Raw genomic sequence first — 17,245 nt, 5'->3', positions numbered from 1 at the left:
GCTCGATGTCGTTGATGGCTTTGCTTTTAATTTTAATTTTAAGTTTAATTGGCGGCTGCATTCCTCTGGAGGATATTTTACGGCACACACACAAACAAACACACACAGCACAACACACACAGCGATACACACTCTGTTGACAGCGCCTTGACGACGACGCTTCAATGTTGTTCTTGTTGATGTTGTTTGTTAATTAAAAACTTTAGGCCGATTTAATTGTCGGGGATATATTTGACGGAAAATTTAATGCTTTCGTTGCAAACACGGGCCGAAATGCAGAAACACAGCGCCACAGTTGGCGCTAAAAAATACCAAATGCGTTGCGTTTTTAATTGGATTCTAGGGCTGTCAGACACAATAAGAACTATTGAAATACGTTTGCTATCGATATATTGGCTTGTGGTAATAAAACTTAATAAGTAATTGTTTCATTTTTAGCTAGTTGGATTATTATTTATTATTGCTCTAATTTGCCTTCAGTTTAATTTATTGGAGTTTTATTAGATCGAGGCATACAAAAAGGATTATCGATATATCGGCTTTGATTTGATTCGCGATTAATTCATTGCAGTTTAATTTGTTCAAAGTGCTCAATACTAATAAAACGATCGTGATCGATATATCGATAAGTGTGCTTGGACAAATCAAAAATAATAAGCAATTGTTTAACGTTTAGCTGCATATAATGCAATTCGCATGACATTTTGGTGAGTAAATTATAATTATTTATATTTTATTATTGAATTGATGCAATTTAAGTTTAATTCATTACAGTTTTCTTAGTTCGAGGAGCACAAAATGGTGCGCATTTTATTTCTGCATCCCGATTTGGGGATTGGAGGCGCTGAGCGTTTGGTTGTCGACGCCGCTTTGGCGCTGAAGGAACGTGGCCATGACGTCAGTTTCCTGACTAATCATCACGATATTTCCCACTGCTTCAAGGAGACAGCAGATGGCAGTTTCCCTGTGCAGGTTGTTGGGGATTGGTTGCCACGACGCCTCTTTGGACGCTTCTATGCGTTCTGTGCCTATGTGCGAATGTTGTATGCCGCTTTCTATGCGAGTTTCTTGATGCCCCAACGTGAGCAGGTCGATGTTGTCTTCTGTGATCTGATCTCGGTGTGTGTGCCCGTGCTGCGACTGGCTCGCCATCGTCCACGTATTCTCTTCTATTGTCACTTTCCCGATCAATTGCTGAGTGCTCGAAATGGCGGTCTTCTCAAGCGTTTGTATCGCGCACCCCTCAATTGGCTGGAGGAGCACACAATTGGTCAGGCCGATAAGGTGCTCGTTAATTCCAAGTTTACGTTACGCGTCTTCCAAGACACATTCCGACGGCTGAGCACCGTGCCAGATGTGCTTTATCCTTCGCTGCACACGCAATATTTTGACAAAATGGAGCACAAATTGGAGCAGCGTTCGACGCTGTTGGAGGAGCCGGTTCATCCACGTGTGCCACGCAATTCCTTTGTCTATCTGGACATCAATCGCTATGAGCGCAAGAAGAATCATTCGTTGGCGCTGCACTCGCTCAGGTTGCTGGGCAACATGTTGCCAGCATTGGATTTCAAGCGTTGTCGTCTGATCATCGCCGGTGGCTATGATTCACGTTGTGTGGAGAATGTGGAGCACTTTTCCGAGCTGGAACAGCTGGTGGAGGAGCTACAGCTGCAGGATCATGTGGTGCTCCTGCGTTCGCCGACGGACGAGGAGAAATGCCATCTACTGTTTGAAGCACATTGTCTGCTTTATACGCCGGAGAACGAACACTTTGGCATTGTGCCGCTGGAGGGCATGTATTTCTCTAAGCCAGTGGTGGCTCTGAACAGTGGTGGACCCACTGAGACTGTGGTGCACACATCGACGGGCTTCCTCTGTGATCCGAATGAGAAGAGCTTCGGTGGTGCCATGTATCAACTGTTCCGCGACGAGGCACTGCGTCTCAAGATGGGCGATCTGGGCAAAAAACGAGTGCAGCAAAAGTTCTCCTTTGAGGCATTCGCCGATCGACTCAGTCAGGTTGTCCAGGAACTGTTGCCAAAGAAACAACAATAAAATTAAATAAACCGAAATAAAATTGAATTCATCTTTGGGTTGTTGGGGATTCATGGTGACAATTGAGATCGGGATATAAAAATATGCAGGTTTGAATTCGGTTACAGCCAACTAGAATCGGTTGTTTTTCTTTATTTTTCACATACAGCAGTTTATTATATATATATAAATTTCACAAATCTTAAAAATTTGATGTTTGCTTGGTTGGTTAGTTAAGGGAGGAGGAGAGAGGAGATCATCAATCAGTTAGTCTTCGCGCATATATAAATACAGATAGCCCAGATCCTTGGGCGGATTCTGTGACTTGGCCACCTTGGTGTCATTGAAGATCACCCATTCGCCCTGTTTGCGTATGTGGCACACATAGTGCCCCACCTGGGCAGAGGTGCCCATATGCGAGATGAACGCCATCAATTTATATTTACCATTGCCATCGCGATAATTGCTCGTCGCCGTGGCAGTTGTTGGAGCTGAAGCTGGAGTTGGCGCTGAAACTGGAGGCACCTCATCGATGCAATCGGCATGCGAGAAGATCCAATCTGTGGCACGTTCCACGTTGCCATCGGTGGCTTTGAGTGCGGCCACCGCTTGCATCTCATCGAAGCCCATGCTCATCAGCATGGCCAGACTTTCGGGATTGGCCACAAATTTTGCGGCGGCGCCATCGCCAATGCGATTGTTTGCCGGCACCTCGAACGGATCGGAGATATCCGGATCGGCAATGTGCTCCATGAGCCAATTCGAAGCAGCCTCCAAGCTGCTATTTTGCGTGTGGAAACAGGCACGTTTGCACGCATCCGGCGGAAAACCCATGTTGACCAGCTCCGACATCACATGCTCATCAAATACAAATTTTGGCGGCTCTGCAGTCGGTTCCGGGAGCAATTCCTCTCCAGCCTGCAGGCCACCTCGAGCATGCCAAACACTCAGATCCAGATCATCTGGCATATCCACTGAAACGTCCAGTTTCTTGGGCACCCAATCATCGCCCAGCGTAAATTTACCCAAATGGATCATCAAGAAATCGGGCATGGTGGCCATCAGCGTGTTCTTCTTGGCCGTCGTCTTGGCATTGATGGCCGTGGAGAAGAACTGGTCGATGATCTCGGTGCCAAAGAAACGTTCGAGGCACGCTTGCAGGGGCACCTTATGCCGCACAATATCCCGATCCAGGAGACGCTGGCCGCTCGCCCGAGCTGCCTGCTCCCGCTCCTGATATTCACGCACCTCGTCCAGATTTGTGGCCTGCTCGAGGGGTATGGGCAGCTCGAAGGTGTACTCCTCGCGCAGCCTGTAGTTCACCTTGTGACTGGTCATGCACTCGACACGATCCTCCAGCTGAAACTTGAGCGCATCGGCGGGATTGAATTGATTGCGTGAATTGCGATCGAGCAGCGACAACAAATGCAAATAGAATTCATTCGCATCTTGCTGCTGTTTCGTGCTAAATTCCGGATGATTCTTTCCGACAATATTCTTGAACATGACCGGTGATATGCCCGTCATGTGCTCCATGTCCAGCGAGTTCTCACTGACGCTGCTATATTTACCGGACTGCAGGCCATTGCCCAACTTGGCCATTTGTATGTTGAAATCGTTGGCGGGGTCGCTGGGAAATGCCTTGAAGTAATGCTCGGCACCACTGCCCACAAAACGCTGCTGGAAATCGGGTATGGCAAAGAGCACCTGCATCACACTGTTGATGTAGCACGAGTTGCCCAGATTGCGCATGCCCGTCAGCCCGGGCCCGGCCAACGGTTGCAGTTCACTCTCGCTCTCCGTCAGAGCGGACCACTCCCCAATGCGCTGATTAATTTCCAGCTCCAGCTCAACCATGGACTTCTCACACTTTTGCATCGCCGCCATATTGATGCCAAAATGCTTTAAATGCTTGCCCAAATGTGGATCCAGCACCATATCATCCTCGGGATAAGAGAACACATCCGATTTACCATCAGCACTAATTGTGCCCAGTTTGACTGCCAGTGGATAGCCCGTCTGGCGATAATGCTCCACGGCATGATCATTGCCACCGCTGCCATCGAAGAATTTGCGTCCACACATAATGGAGCCATCTGTGAGGTTCAGCCACAGATTGTTGGTCAGCTCACATTTTTCGCATTGCCAGCCAGCTGGCGGTATTTTCTTGCCGTTGTCCAGCTGCTGCAGATTCTCCGCATGTTTGGACGCCTGACGCACCTCGCCATCCCAGGTGCCTGGAGAGGATTAAGTGGAAGTTATTTATGGCACATAATACGTATTTATATATAAAAGTTACCCATTAGCGTTGCCTTCTCCAGCTTGGCAATGGCTGAGTCCGCCTCAAGCACCGCCTCCACGGCCTGTGTGACACGCATGGGTAGCTCTGCATCCGGATAGGGTAGCTTCTTGTCCAGATGCGGTGCCACAACAATGCTGTACGTATCCTTAATCTCATACTTTTTGGCAAGATCCGATTCATTGTAGCCACCATCGACGCCGATGGCCAAACGTGTAATTTTACGCTCTGGGCCGGCTTCCGTCGTTTGGTCGTGATGGGATTCGCCTGCCTTCAGTTTGCGTTCGCGCTTGATGTGCAGGAAAACGGCATTGCCCGTTTTAGCGGCATATTCGCAGACGAAAGCCTCGCCAAAGCCTAGAAATGTCTGCAGACAGACGTAGAGTCCCGTTGGGGTTTCCGGATTGTCGTAGGAGAACACGCATTCGTCTTTGTAGATGGGCGCTGTACCACATGGTACGCTCACCTTTGATAAATGCTTGCGTAGCTCCTCCATATGTATTTAATTTCTATCTATATTTATTTTCGCTTGACTTGTGTTTTCAATTTGCTTATTGAATTTGCTTGCAGCTGCTGCTGCGACGCTTTTGCATTACTCGGCACAATTGACCAAGAGATGCCAACTCGCTGAGAGTGCGCTCGCCGGGATGGTAGCACTTTTTGGACAGGCATGTCTCTCATCGGGCAAAGCAACGAGTAGAGCATTGCATGTCAACTGTAAGCTGTCTGCTTTGACACTCACAATTGAAAAAGAAGGGCAGCACTTTTTGAACAGGCATGTCTTCCTAGGAGTGTGTCGACAGTAAGCTGTCTGCGTTGACACTCGCCGTTGCACAGCGACTGTAAGCTGTCTGCTTTGGCACTCGCCGTTGCACAGCGACTGGAAGCTGTCTGCTTTGGCACTCAACGCAAGAGTCGTTATGTATTTAAAATTCAAGTTTCAATCTACTTTTGCTTTTATTTACTCACTTTGAAAATTGTTAAATTCAGATTACATGCTTTTGGGTACATACAATTTGTATTTCGATATATATTTATTTTGGTTGTTTGTTCTTGTTGTTGTGTCGTTAATGTTGCAAAATTGATTTGCTGATTAACTTTGCTTACTTGGCTAAAACACAGATTAACACGTTTATTTGCAAAGACGTACACAATAATAAAGTATATGTATATGCATACTTATACTGTATTTAAATATTCATAAAATACGCGCAGATTTCATTTCATTTCTCAAATTAGCAATTTTCTAGATTCTCTCTTCATTTGCCCCTAAGATTAACTTGACGTTCGTTCGCTTTTGGTTTTTGTTTGTTCTTGTTTTGTTTTTGCTCGTAACAGTTTTGTTTTTCAAGTACAACAATAAGTTTTAGTTTTTAATAGGGATATAAGAATGATGCATAATTAATATTTAGTTATGTTACACATACTACTACGCGCACAATTACATACATAGATTGCATAGATTTTTATTTAGAGATAATATCAATTATGATTTGATTTTTAATTTTTGTGTTGTTTGTCGTGTTTGTTGTGTGCGGTGCAAAAATGTAGAAAATTGTGGCCTTTATTAAGTTAGCAAGTTTCCAATGTGCGTTTGATTCTTGTTATCTCTTTGTATCTTTCATATTAATGCCGGAGGTTCATTTCACATATTTGTAAAAAAATACATTTCATGTTCATCTTTATCCTTCTTCCTTATTCCTTCTCCTCTGTTCTCTCTTCTCTATTTAGCTATGCTAAATAATTATTGTTTACATTTATGCTGATATATCTATATATGTATATTCGAATTCCAGATAAGATAAGTTTGTTACCGGTGTATGTTGAGTGCGTCACAAAAAACAAAAAACAAAATCAAAGAGAAATTATTTAAAAATATATATAGAAATGTGTAATGTGTAAAACAACCGTTTAGTAACTTCTTACTTCTGTGTGTGATTTATACATTTAATCAAATCCTGGTCCATTTTATTATTATAAAAGAGTACTTTTAGTTGACCGACGTATGAGGCGTATTTCTCAACTGAAAACCCCAACTCTGACTTAAGCAGACTTATCGCATATGCTTCTAAAAATCTGTACATGCCCCTAGACTCGATCTTACCTAACTAACATAATATAACACACACCGACGAAAGAGAAATATATTATTTATATGTACTTATGCTAATATATATATTTATATATTATAAATATGCATTGAGGTGCTTTAAGTTGTTTAATGTGTGGATTGGTTGGTTGTTGTTTCGTGTAATTAATAAAACAATGAGCATAAAAAATAAAACAAATTCTCCTTTGATATCTGAGTAAGTCATTATTATTGTTGTTCATTTCTCTTTTTGTTTTTATTATTAATTTAATGCATTAAATTAAAACTGAAAGATGTCTAAACTTAGGCAATTTCTTTTGATTAATGTTTAAAGCTTAAATAGGTTTTTTTTTCGTTTTCTTTTCTTTTCTGTTTTTTTTTTTGTAAAATATAATGTATATATAAAATACAAATACATGTACGTTTTGAATTGCATGTTGTGTGTGTGTGTATGTTAATATAAATTAAAGCGAACTTAAAATTATATTCCAAACGTTTCTTGCACTGAAATTACATAAGACATAATTACAGAAATCACCGTTTCTAATAACTGAAAACTAAATTCAGTAGTAATCAAGTTAATAACTAAATTTGCAAAAAACTAAAACTAAACGTACTCATTAAATACATTTCCTTTAATTAATAATTTTATTTAAATGGTTGCGTTGTTTTTATCTTTTTTCTTTCTTTGCTTTTCTTTTTAAGTATTCTTGTATTGCTTTTGATTCTGAGTACTTGAGTTATTTTTCTTGGTTGCCGCTTTGTAAGAACGAAAAAAAAAATAAAATAGGAAAAGAAACTACTCAAAATAAGGCAGAACATTATTTTACGAAATGCACACATAATATAATAAATTTATGTATATATTTGTATATATTCTTGAGCATATAATACTTTCGCTATTCATGTAACACGGAAAACTCGAGGAATATAAAGAGACGGCACATACAACAAATATAGACGCGGTTCGGTTGATGATAAATAAATAAATTACAAGCTACATACAAATTAGGACTTGAGTATGTGTGTGTTTCGTGTTGGTGTGTGTGTTGTGTGTGTGTGTGTGTTCGATAGTGAGCAAAACGAACAGAAACAGACGCTCAGACAAACAAGTGCGAGGCTAAGTGCTCACTAGAGACTGACAGATTTTCGGTATTGGGGGGCTGCCCCAAAATATCTGGCAATGTCATATATATATTATTTTTTGTTTTATTATATTCTATATAGAACTACTCTCATCGTATAATTGTAGTTGTTATATATTATTTTCTTTCTTCTTTTTCTTTTTTCATTTGGAATTCAACACTTTGTGTGTTTGTTGTGGTTTCAATTGCTCAGGGGATTTACGAGACGTGTAATCAAATCGCTCTGCTGCTCAAGTATCATTTTTAGCTTGCCCAGCCACTCTTCGTTGGCTTTCTCCGATCCCGCCTGACAGTCGATGGTAACTGCTGGCTTATTTGGATCCGTTGATTCGATGCGAAAACTAAACTCGCCCTCTTTCAGCTCCTTCAGCTGCATGTGATTTAGCTAGAGGACAAGAGTAGAACAAGAATTATAAATAAATGAAATCGTAGTTATCATTATATATATAACTCACCTGTATATGCGTACGATATTTGAAGAGGGGATTGCTGTAGGGTGTCTTCAGCTTTTGTATTTCCGCAAAGATGATAATCTGCTGGAATAGAAACACTTTCCAATCACGCTGCTTCTGTCCGGCCCCATCGATGGCACAGGTCAGTGTTCCATGCAGCAATAAATTGCCCTGTGCGGTTATTTCGCCATCAAAGTCCTGCAAGCCACGCAAGACCATCATCATGTCGTCGACCTTCTTGACCACATCGTTCATTTGTTCGTAGGCAGCAATTAAAGTGGCGACCTCATTGTGGAGACCAGCGCGTTCCGTCTGTTTCAGGATCTCATTGATGAGGAGACCGTATTTGGTAATGCGCTGCACGGGCGTTATAATTAACGCACTCAGCTGCCAAATTGAACATAATTAATATAATACATAAATATATATGTGTGTGTGTGATTGCTTACATCATGGCGATGTCCGAGTTTCTGGCGTATCTGATCGAAATAATCATAATACTCATTGACTATATACTCGGACAGTGGTTTGTTGCTGCAGAAATAATAGTACATGGTGAACTTTTTGGCCGAACTCTCGATTAATGGCCCCAGATCCGCTGGCGATCTTTGGCAGTGCCGCAGAGCTCTCAGAAATTTACTGAAATCGCAAAGATTATATATATATAATATTATATATATTATATTTGACTTACTCTCTGTGCCACTCGTGGATCTCTTTGATATTGTTGAATACCAGATCCATTTTGCCGTCCTGCAGACCCGGTGGTCTGGGTATCTCTTTGTTATAGATCTCCTTCATGTAACTGTTTGGGAATTCAAGTTGAGATTGACATTGTCCAATTTGATCGATCACAATATAAAATATAAGAAAAACTTACCCATTGACTATCATTTGGAGGTCCTGCACGTAGGACTCCTCTGTGATTACCAGCTCATTCAGCGCCAATTGGCGTCTGTTTAAGGCGCTCGCTTCGCTATCGCTGGTATCTGTTTTGTTCTGCTCGAGAGAAAGAGAGAGTTTTTGCACAAATTAATTGGAGTTCGTTTCACTTTAGTTCGTTGTGCTGCTTACCTTGTCATTGTTACCCTGGACAAAGCCGAGTTCAGCGCATCCGTTGGTGGCTGCATTGTCCTCGCCTCCAGCCTCACTTGGAGCACTGCCATCCGGCCGACTATTGGATTCGTGTTGTTCCTGTTCGTTGGTAATTAAGTTAGTTCTCCATTTAAGTTTAACTATGAGAAGCGCAGCTGCTGCTGCTTTACTTACCCGACTCTTTTGCACAATTTGTTCAATTTCCGATAAGGGATTGCTGTCTATTTTACCGGTGCTGGCCTGCAACATGTCAACCCAGAGCAAGAGAGACAGAGAGAATGAGTCAAGTATTATAATAGTTATAATAGATTATGCACAACTTTCTCCGGCTGCCGTCCAAACTCAATTAAAACAGAATGTGCACTAATTGAGCAACTTTTTGCAGGCACAACCAGATAAACGGAATTCACCTATTTGCATGGACACGAATACGAATGCCAGACTAGAAAAAGACTACAAATAGACTAGAGAGAGAGACTACAGGTAGGGACTGCAAGCAGAGAGGTACGCACACAAATTTCAACACAATTTCTATGCTATAAACAAATATCATCATCATACAAATACCGAATTGACAGGTGTTTACTGCCAAGCAGAAACAATTGCGAATAAACGTTTGCACTTATTTCAATTGGGTTAAGACGGGGAATAATCAAGTTGTGCAAAAGTATGCAACACACGGAAAGAAGTATCTTCCACCCCATTAAGTATATATTCTCTTGATCCAGCTGAAGATAATAAAATCTAAAGTTTAGAATATAGGGTCTTGCATATCAAGTTTATATATCATTGTATCTAAATCGGTTGAGCAAGATGACAGGAAAAATACCAAACAACACATCACATTCTGTAAGCAGATTAAGACTCCTTTTGGGTAAAACTTTGGTTACAGGGTATGACCTAGTCAAGCTCTTTGTTTTTGCTACGTTGGGTTGTATTTCATGCAAATTTCTATTTTTCCAATATTCTATTTGTAAACTCATCAAAATGAGTCTTTTAAATGTTGCGCGCAATTTATTTACTTGGCTGAAGATTCAGAAATCAAAAATCAAATCGCATCGAGGTGTAAGAGAGTGTTCTGCATCAATTGAATCATTTGCGTAAGTCCAAAAAAATCAGAAATCACACATAGTTCTTAATAATAATTAATAGCAATTATTTTGTTAGTATTGTTGCATAAATAGCTAGAAATAAGCCAGCAAATTTATAAGCCAAATCAAATTGTGGCAAAGTCGCAAGTTTAAGCAGCTTTCGTTGATTGTTTTTACAAACTGGACGGTTATTGTTTTTGTGGTTTTTAATACAAACTAAGTTTATATACTATGTGCAGATATTATAAGAATTTGTGGTTCCATGCCCTGTGTCTTTGTTTGTTTTGTGATAAGATTTGCGTTTGGGCCACAAGACGAGTCACCAGCAACCAGCGCGCTGAAATGACGCCTATTTCATATTTCATATTTATATTTTGAATTTTATATATTTTAATTAATTTAGTAAACTGCACTTGCACGATTAACTGGCACTTACAAATAAACGCAGAAAGCAGCTCATGGCACGTGTTCAAATTGTTGAACTCGGCTCGACGCGAAATTTAATTTATTTTCTTTTTTTTTTGCCTATCGAGCACCTTTTTTTTGGACATAAAATTTAAATTTTAAAATGTTGTTGATATTGTTATTGTTGTTGTTGTTGCACTCTTTATAAGGATGTCGCGAGTGAATAAGACTCATGACTGCGCCAAAAGACGCACAAGCCAACCGAACTAATTGAACTGAGTGTCTAAATGCGACTGACTGAACTGACTGGACTGACTGGACTGTCTCTGTGGGAATGTGTGACCTGTCAGGGCTCGCAAATAGTTTGCGACTATATATTTTACATATGCGTAGATGCTACCCCTATACACACACACACACACGGGACACACACACACACACTCACACTTAAGCACACCCGCAACGGCAATCAAAGAAACTCTCAATCAACGCGTCGCCACTTTTGTGGGACAAGCGCTCAAATAATTGTATATTGAATACACCAGAAGAGAGCAGCGACCACTAGAGAGAGAGAGAGTGCGTGTGTGTGCGGCGAGCAACAGTAGAAAGAGAGAGAGAGAGTGAGAGGGCCATGCCCAAGTATGAATTCTTAAATAAATACATTAATTCACCCGCAATATCAAAAACAACAAAATTTGGCGAATGTGCATAGAATTAATGGGCTGAATACGACTTTTAAATACCCTTTAAAGACAACTTGTGAGTGCAGTTTAGATTTGTGTGCTGCAGAATTCTGATTGAGACTGCTTGACTAGCAAACACCCTACTAATTTCTAAACTGAAACTGTTGATCGATCTTGATGAATATATTCTCTCAGTCAGCTTAAAAAAGATTTAGTGTTTAAATATTATTTTGAAGACTGTATCAAAGCCAGTCAACTTAGGGTATTTTTAAAAAACACACTAAGTAGGCACATTTTATTACCCCACAGGTTGATTCAGTTTTATTTGATTGCATTTTATAGTTTACTTATTTTCTAACTTTAATTCCACTGTTTTGTGCAGCTTTTTCTAAAATTTGTGGACTGTTTTTACTCCACTTAAATAAATAAAATAAATTTCCATTTTTATGTGATTTCCCATTGGAATAAAACTAGACTGCAAAGCAAGTGGTGCACTTGAAGGTCGCGCAAATTAATTCAAGTATTTCCTTAATTGGATAATGTGGTTTCAAAAACAAAAAACAGAAAGAAAAAAAAAAATAAAGAAACCCATACTGATAACAGCAGGCACTGAATTTAAGCATTGCTAATGGCATGGAAGTAGTTGGCCAAATGCCCTGCCAGACAGTTTTAATTGGGTTCAATGGGGAAATGGGTGGGTGGTGGGCGGCTAACTGTTCAAGGCGGCTTCACGAACGACTGATGTCAACCAAGACAACAACAACGAGAACAACAAAGGACGCGAAAAGCGACATTACTATCAAGCATTAATGGCTGTGCAAATAGAGAAACAATAATAAAGAAAAAAAGGGCGACGACTAAACAAAGGTGAGTATTTTGCCCGAAACGGCCTGAAACCCCAATTGTCAATTGTTAAAAAGAGTTAACAACAACAACACCAACAATAGCAGAATAATACTATGTGAATCTAACTGGGTTAAGTGAATAGTTCACACCCTGCAAGGTAAACAAATACCTGCCCAAAAAAAAAATGGAATTATTAAAAAATATTAAAATATATGTAGAAATATGGAAGGCAAGCAAAACAAGGCAAAACGCGCGAATTTACATTAAATTCAACTAATAAGTAATAAAATAGAAAACAAGAGGAAAAGCTAAAAAGCAGAAACAACCGAAAAAAAGAAAGAAAAACATTCGCAGACGACATTAAATTTATTGATGGAAATGAAGGCAACGTGGGGCGTCCAAGTGGCGACACCAGCAACGCATTGGCGTCACACACACACACACATAGAGTGTGCGAGTGTATGTGTGTGTGTGGGAGAGAGTGAGATGGGAAGAGAGCGACACACACAACAGTTATTACAATTGTTGTTAATGGCGTCTAAAGACAATATGGCGACATTTTAGGCATCACTGCCAAACAGAGAACGAAAGAGAGACAGAGAGAGAGAGAGAGAGAGTTTTCCTCGCTAATCGTGGGTCGTAATGGCTAAGTCATTGATTCAATGGGACTCTCATTGCCTGGCGCGCTGCAACAAGTGTGCCTAAATTTAGATACAACCAGTTGTTAATATTGCACAGTTATTAAGAAGCCAGAAGCACTTATAATTTTATGTGTGGGCTAACAAAGTTGACTGACAGATAATCCGAATTACAGCAGCACATCGAAGACAAAATACCCTTGTAGATCGCAAAAGAATAACGATTAAAAATGAATCGATATAATTTGGTTGTTGATGATTTGCTGTTGCACAAATGAAACACACAACAGCTGAGTTTGACGCGCATAACTTTGGTTAAACAAGACAAGTTTAGCCATTTTCAAAGGGGTTCACAGTTGACAGGCTATAAAAAGCAGCTTAATAAAAGTCGACCTTCTAGAGAAATCCTTGTTGACGATTGGCCGACGGAAGTTGTGGGCGGATTCATTCATTCATTTGCATCCCATATAAATTTTGAGCACATTCAAATTTCTGAGAAATAATCTGAAGACGCGCCAACTTATTGTTTTCTAGTCAGCTCTTTGCGTATACTTGATTTATGCCAAAGATTATTCAGAGAAAAAAAAGTACACTTAACGTTTTGCCATGACAAATGCTGGCAGCCTTTCAGCTTCAGCTACAGTTTCCGGTTAATAAAGCAGCCAATAATATATACATAGATAGAGAATGTCTCAGACTAGAGTTAAGTGCGGCAATTCAAAACAATATACAACTGAATCAGAGAACATCCCGGGCAACCAATCCAGTCCACCCACAAAACCGTTTTGCCAGCTAATTTGACTGCGCCAAATTTATGCGTCGTTTATTCCGAGTGTTGTTTTTGTTTCTGTAGTTGTTGCCGTAGGTATTGTTGGAGGCGTCGAGAATCTTAGGTATGTCTGTCTGTCTGTCTGTCCGTTCAGTTTTCTTTCTTTTTTTTTTTTGTTGCCTTGCCTTGCCTTGCGCTCGGCCAGGCATATGTCCACTCTCCACCCCCCATTTCTCTCGCCATCTCAAGCTGTCTCTCGCTGAGTGTGTAAACAAAATAAAGTGGCGCATTTATGGCGAAAGGTGGCTGCCCCAAAGAGTGACCCACCTCCCACTGCCCACCCTCCCAGCCAGCAACCACCCAACTGCTGCTGATGATCTCGTTTTATTTGCTATGCTTTCTAATTGAGAAGAAGAAAAAAACCGAGCAACTCGTGCTCGGATTGCTTGAGCGGCACATCATCTACTCAATGACGTGGTTGCTCTTCTGCTGTTTTGATTTGTGTGTGGGAAATACGCATTTAAACAAACAAGCCGAGCGACCACCAAAAACAAACAAACAAATACAGCCAGACAATGGCAGCCAAGAAAAACCAACAACAATCAGCATCAACAACTGCTTTGCCCGCCTTGCCTTGAGTAGAACTAAAACAAATAGTTTAGTTCTCTCGGAAAGGAAGCTGCTTCAAGCATATATAATTCAATGTACGCATGCCTGCTGGCTGTGCTGCACCTTGTGCCACATTTGCCTCTTAATTATGCTTTACTTGTCCAAATGCTCTACTCAATCGAGCGGAAGTGTTTGAGTCATATTTTGGCAGCCATTTGAAAACGTCTTCTTAAGTTGAAATTTATTTAAATTTGAAAAAGCAATTACTTTTTCATAAAGTTGAAAACTCGACTAAAAACTCTTTGGACATGAATCAAAACTTCCTTAAGCCAAAACTCTGCCAAAACTCAACCGATTTTGAAAAGCAAGGCATTTTTGAACATGGTTTGACCTCTAGATTAACACTACATTCAAATTTGAAAACGCGATTCTCGATCGAAACTCAAGTAAAAATTCTAGCCACAAAATGCACTTATGGATCTGAGAAGTTCCCTTAGCAATTACTCTGCCAAAACTCAACCGATTTTCAAAAGCAAGCTCATCTTAATCATGCTTGCAGCTCTAGATTCATTCTATATCTAAAGATAACAACTTGATTCTGATTTGAATTTGATGTAGAAAAAGCAGAGCAGAGAAATGCAATTTCTTTCAATTATTGGCATTCATAAAATACAGGTAGATGCAAAAGGTCATATAAGTCTCTGGTAGTACTTTGATTAGTATATACATTTGCTTATGTATGTATATATGTACTCACCATATTGGCTGAGCCCTCCTTGAGATCCTTGGGAAATGTGGGCGGTCCATTGGCAATCAAATGCGGCTCCTGTATGGGTTTCATAGGCGGCGGCAGCTCCAAGCCGGCCTCCTCTTCCGGCTCAAAGTCATGCTGCTGCTGCAGCTGCTGGTTGGTGCTGCTGCTGCTCACATTTGGGAATTGTGGATGCGGTGGCAATTGGCCAACGCTGCCGCTGGCGCCCGGCGTCTGTTCTGCCAGCTCCTCGGTGTGCTTCTGTGTTAGCTATAAACCAAACGAGCAAGCAATAAATATTATATATATATGTATAGCTATATTAGTATATTTATAGTACATGTTTGTTGGTTATAAATATAAAATATAAAAGAAAGGCGCTCGTCAAGAAAATGTGCGCGCATTTCACAACTTACTCTCAGATTCTTCTCCGAGGGCTTCTTCATGAGCGCCTTGTCATTATTTGGTGATTTCTCCACCTTGCTCTGCGAGAGTTTGCGCAACGGTTGCGGCAGCCATTTGCGCCTGCAAACAAAAAAGAAACGAAAGGATGTTAAGGATAACGATCAGAGGTGGTTCGATTGATTGATTGATCAGAGTCTGTTTACAGTACAGTAATGTGTGCATCCAAGTGCTGCTGTGCACAACTTCATCCATTTCACACACGCGTCGTATACGCAATTAAAAGAGGGAACAAAACGTAAAACGATAAAGAAGAGGAACTAGAGTAGAGTAGAGAGGTAGAGGCAAGTAGAAGGCAAATCGGCTGTGTTTGGCTGTCCAGCTGCGCGGCCGACATGAGACTAGTGTCGCCAACGGCACAGCAGCATATCAGCACAGCCCCAATATCTCTCTCCCTCTCCCTCTCTCTCTCACTCTCTTACACACTCACTCTCTGTTTTAGTCGCGCACAGTGGTGCCAAGTTCATGGCACACGGCCAGTGCGCTGAGGCGTTGAAAGAGAGCATTCATTGCCAGCCAATTTATGGCGTTTCCCCTCAACTAATTCACATATTTCCACTGCTATCAAAATCTGATGCAAAATAAAAAATATGAAAATCATTGGACACATTTTAAGGTGATTTTCTTTTATGTTTTTAAACATGATTTTTATTCAGTTTTAACGTCGCAAGTTTCTTCGCTTAATTTTTAACAGGCATTGGCCATAAAAACCAATTTTGATTAATTTTCAGCTCGCACAAGTTTATGGGTCAGTTACCAAAACAAAAAAAAGTAAATTTGATGGCTTTTCAAAAACGCCAAGAACATAAAAAAGATGAAGCCATTAATCAACTGAAAATCGAGCAGAGCAATAAGCAATATGCACATAAAGTGTAATACTTTATGGAGAGAGAGACGAGTGAGAATATTACAAAATTTAATCAGACAGAAATATTAATATTGGATATTCATGTACAATAAGAATTTTTAGTTGATTGAGGTGAAACTTAAAACTTAACTTAAAAAATACACTCCAAACATCGCCTAACAAAAGGGTATTCCAGTCTTTTTGGAAGGCCTCTGAAGGCCATATTAGCAGCACATCCTTGTTGCATTAATGGACTATGTAGGAAAAACGTTGGTTGGGCAGCTCCAGCTAAATTACTGCTAAGCTGCAATCCAAGTTCTTTGCCATTCATTAATTTGGCGGCTTTTTTAACGTTAGCCCAAAGGTTGGCTTGCTGGGGTTCAGATTTGGCGAATGTTGATGACGACAACCGAGTGGTTCTTAGCCCACCTTAAGGACTTCATGCTGGTAAGCTTGGGGTCGTTGTCCTGTTGGCAGACCCACAAAAAAGCCATTTAATTATCTGCACAAGCCAACAGCACCATTTTCAGTACTTTAACGTAAATTTGCTGAACCAAGACTATTTGAACTCATGGCGTTCAGTAGATAATAAGAAAGTCAAACCCATAAATAGTATTATTAATATTTTTGTGGACGAAAACAATAAAACAAAACTCAGACAACCTAAACAGAAATCATTTATTAAGCTTTAAATTGTTTAGTCATATTTTCACAGCTGCCACAAGCTACGTATTATAAATAACCACAAAGCAACACCTGAATTTTCCGTGTTTCATGCAAAATTGATTTATTTTTAGTCAGGTTCAACTATTTTGGGCGTGTAACGCTTCGAATGTGGTACAAATTATAACTATGCCAGCGCCACATTTTGTTGCCTGGCAATTATTAAACCGCAAATTTTCTATTCGAGATACCCTGTATTCAGTCGCTGCCTCAAAGCTCCTTACGCATTTCATCAAGTATTTCAACAATTTGACAAATGTAAATCCGCTTAGAGCGCGAAAAGGAAAAACATGTTGCATGCAACACG

General features: G+C 40.5%; 3 protein-coding genes across 7 annotated transcripts in view; 1 reads left to right on the top strand and 2 right to left on the bottom strand.

Annotated features, from left to right (window-relative positions):
• The first annotated feature begins 617 nt into the window (after positions 1-617).
• Positions 618-2,077, top strand: LOC6558083 (alpha-1,3/1,6-mannosyltransferase ALG2). Its single transcript, XM_001983251.2, has 2 exons — positions 618-707; positions 775-2,077. Exon 2 carries the CDS (start codon positions 799-801, stop codon positions 2,053-2,055), a length of 1,257 nt encoding a protein of 418 aa, XP_001983287.1. The 5' UTR covers positions 618-707; positions 775-798; the 3' UTR covers positions 2,056-2,077.
• Positions 2,078-2,145: 68 nt separating this feature from the next.
• LOC6558366 (ubiquitin carboxyl-terminal hydrolase 5) lies at positions 2,146-4,958 on the bottom strand. The gene is made up of 2 exons (XM_001983252.2): positions 4,334-4,958; positions 2,146-4,271 (listed from the first exon to the last, which is right to left on the bottom strand). The coding sequence occupies exons 1-2, from the start codon at positions 4,827-4,829 to the stop codon at positions 2,302-2,304; spliced, it is 2,466 nt and encodes an 821-aa protein (XP_001983288.1). The 5' UTR covers positions 4,830-4,958; the 3' UTR covers positions 2,146-2,301.
• A 2,306-nt stretch (positions 4,959-7,264) lies between these two features.
• Positions 7,265-17,245, bottom strand: part of LOC6558485 (triple functional domain protein) — a 49,747-nt gene continuing 39,766 nt past the window's right edge. For 4 of the 5 annotated variants that reach the window (XM_032743316.1, XM_032743317.1, XM_032743318.1 and 1 more), the window contains 9 exons: positions 15,323-15,431; positions 14,913-15,176; positions 9,289-9,354; positions 9,094-9,213; positions 8,900-9,018; positions 8,714-8,824; positions 8,469-8,658; positions 8,023-8,406; positions 7,265-7,952 (listed from right to left, as the gene is read on the bottom strand). In XM_032743316.1, coding sequence (XP_032599207.1) covers positions 7,749-7,952; positions 8,023-8,406; positions 8,469-8,658; positions 8,714-8,824; positions 8,900-9,018; positions 9,094-9,213; positions 9,289-9,354; positions 14,913-15,176; positions 15,323-15,431 — 1,567 coding nt within the window. In that variant the 3' untranslated portion in view covers positions 7,265-7,748. Of the gene's footprint in view, positions 7,953-8,022; positions 8,407-8,468; positions 8,659-8,713; positions 8,825-8,899; positions 9,019-9,093; positions 9,214-9,288; positions 9,355-14,912; positions 15,177-15,322; positions 15,432-15,519; positions 15,583-17,245 lie in introns of those variants that run through there. The other variant, XM_032743320.2, reaches the window with a different exon arrangement.

This window comes from Drosophila grimshawi, unplaced genomic scaffold (assembly GCF_018153295.1).
Source record: "Drosophila grimshawi isolate 15287-2541.00 unplaced genomic scaffold, ASM1815329v1 contig_44, whole genome shotgun sequence".
Classification (NCBI taxonomy): Eukaryota; Metazoa; Arthropoda; class Insecta; order Diptera; family Drosophilidae; genus Drosophila; species Drosophila grimshawi.
The sequence above is the reverse complement of the archived record's forward strand: the minus strand, read 5'-3'. Positions and strand labels throughout refer to the sequence as shown.

Coding starts and splice junctions, on each gene's coding strand:
- LOC6558366 (XM_001983252.2), bottom strand. CDS start 4,829: ATGGAGGAGCTACGCAAGCATTTATCAAAGGTGAGCGTACCATGTGGT. Junction 4,272..4,333: donor GGAGAAGGCAACGCTAATGG/GTAACTTTTATA, acceptor AATCCTCTCCAG/GCACCTGGGATGGCGAGGTG.
- LOC6558083 (XM_001983251.2), top strand. CDS start 799: ATGGTGCGCATTTTATTTCTGCATCCCGATTTGGGGATTGGAGGCGCT.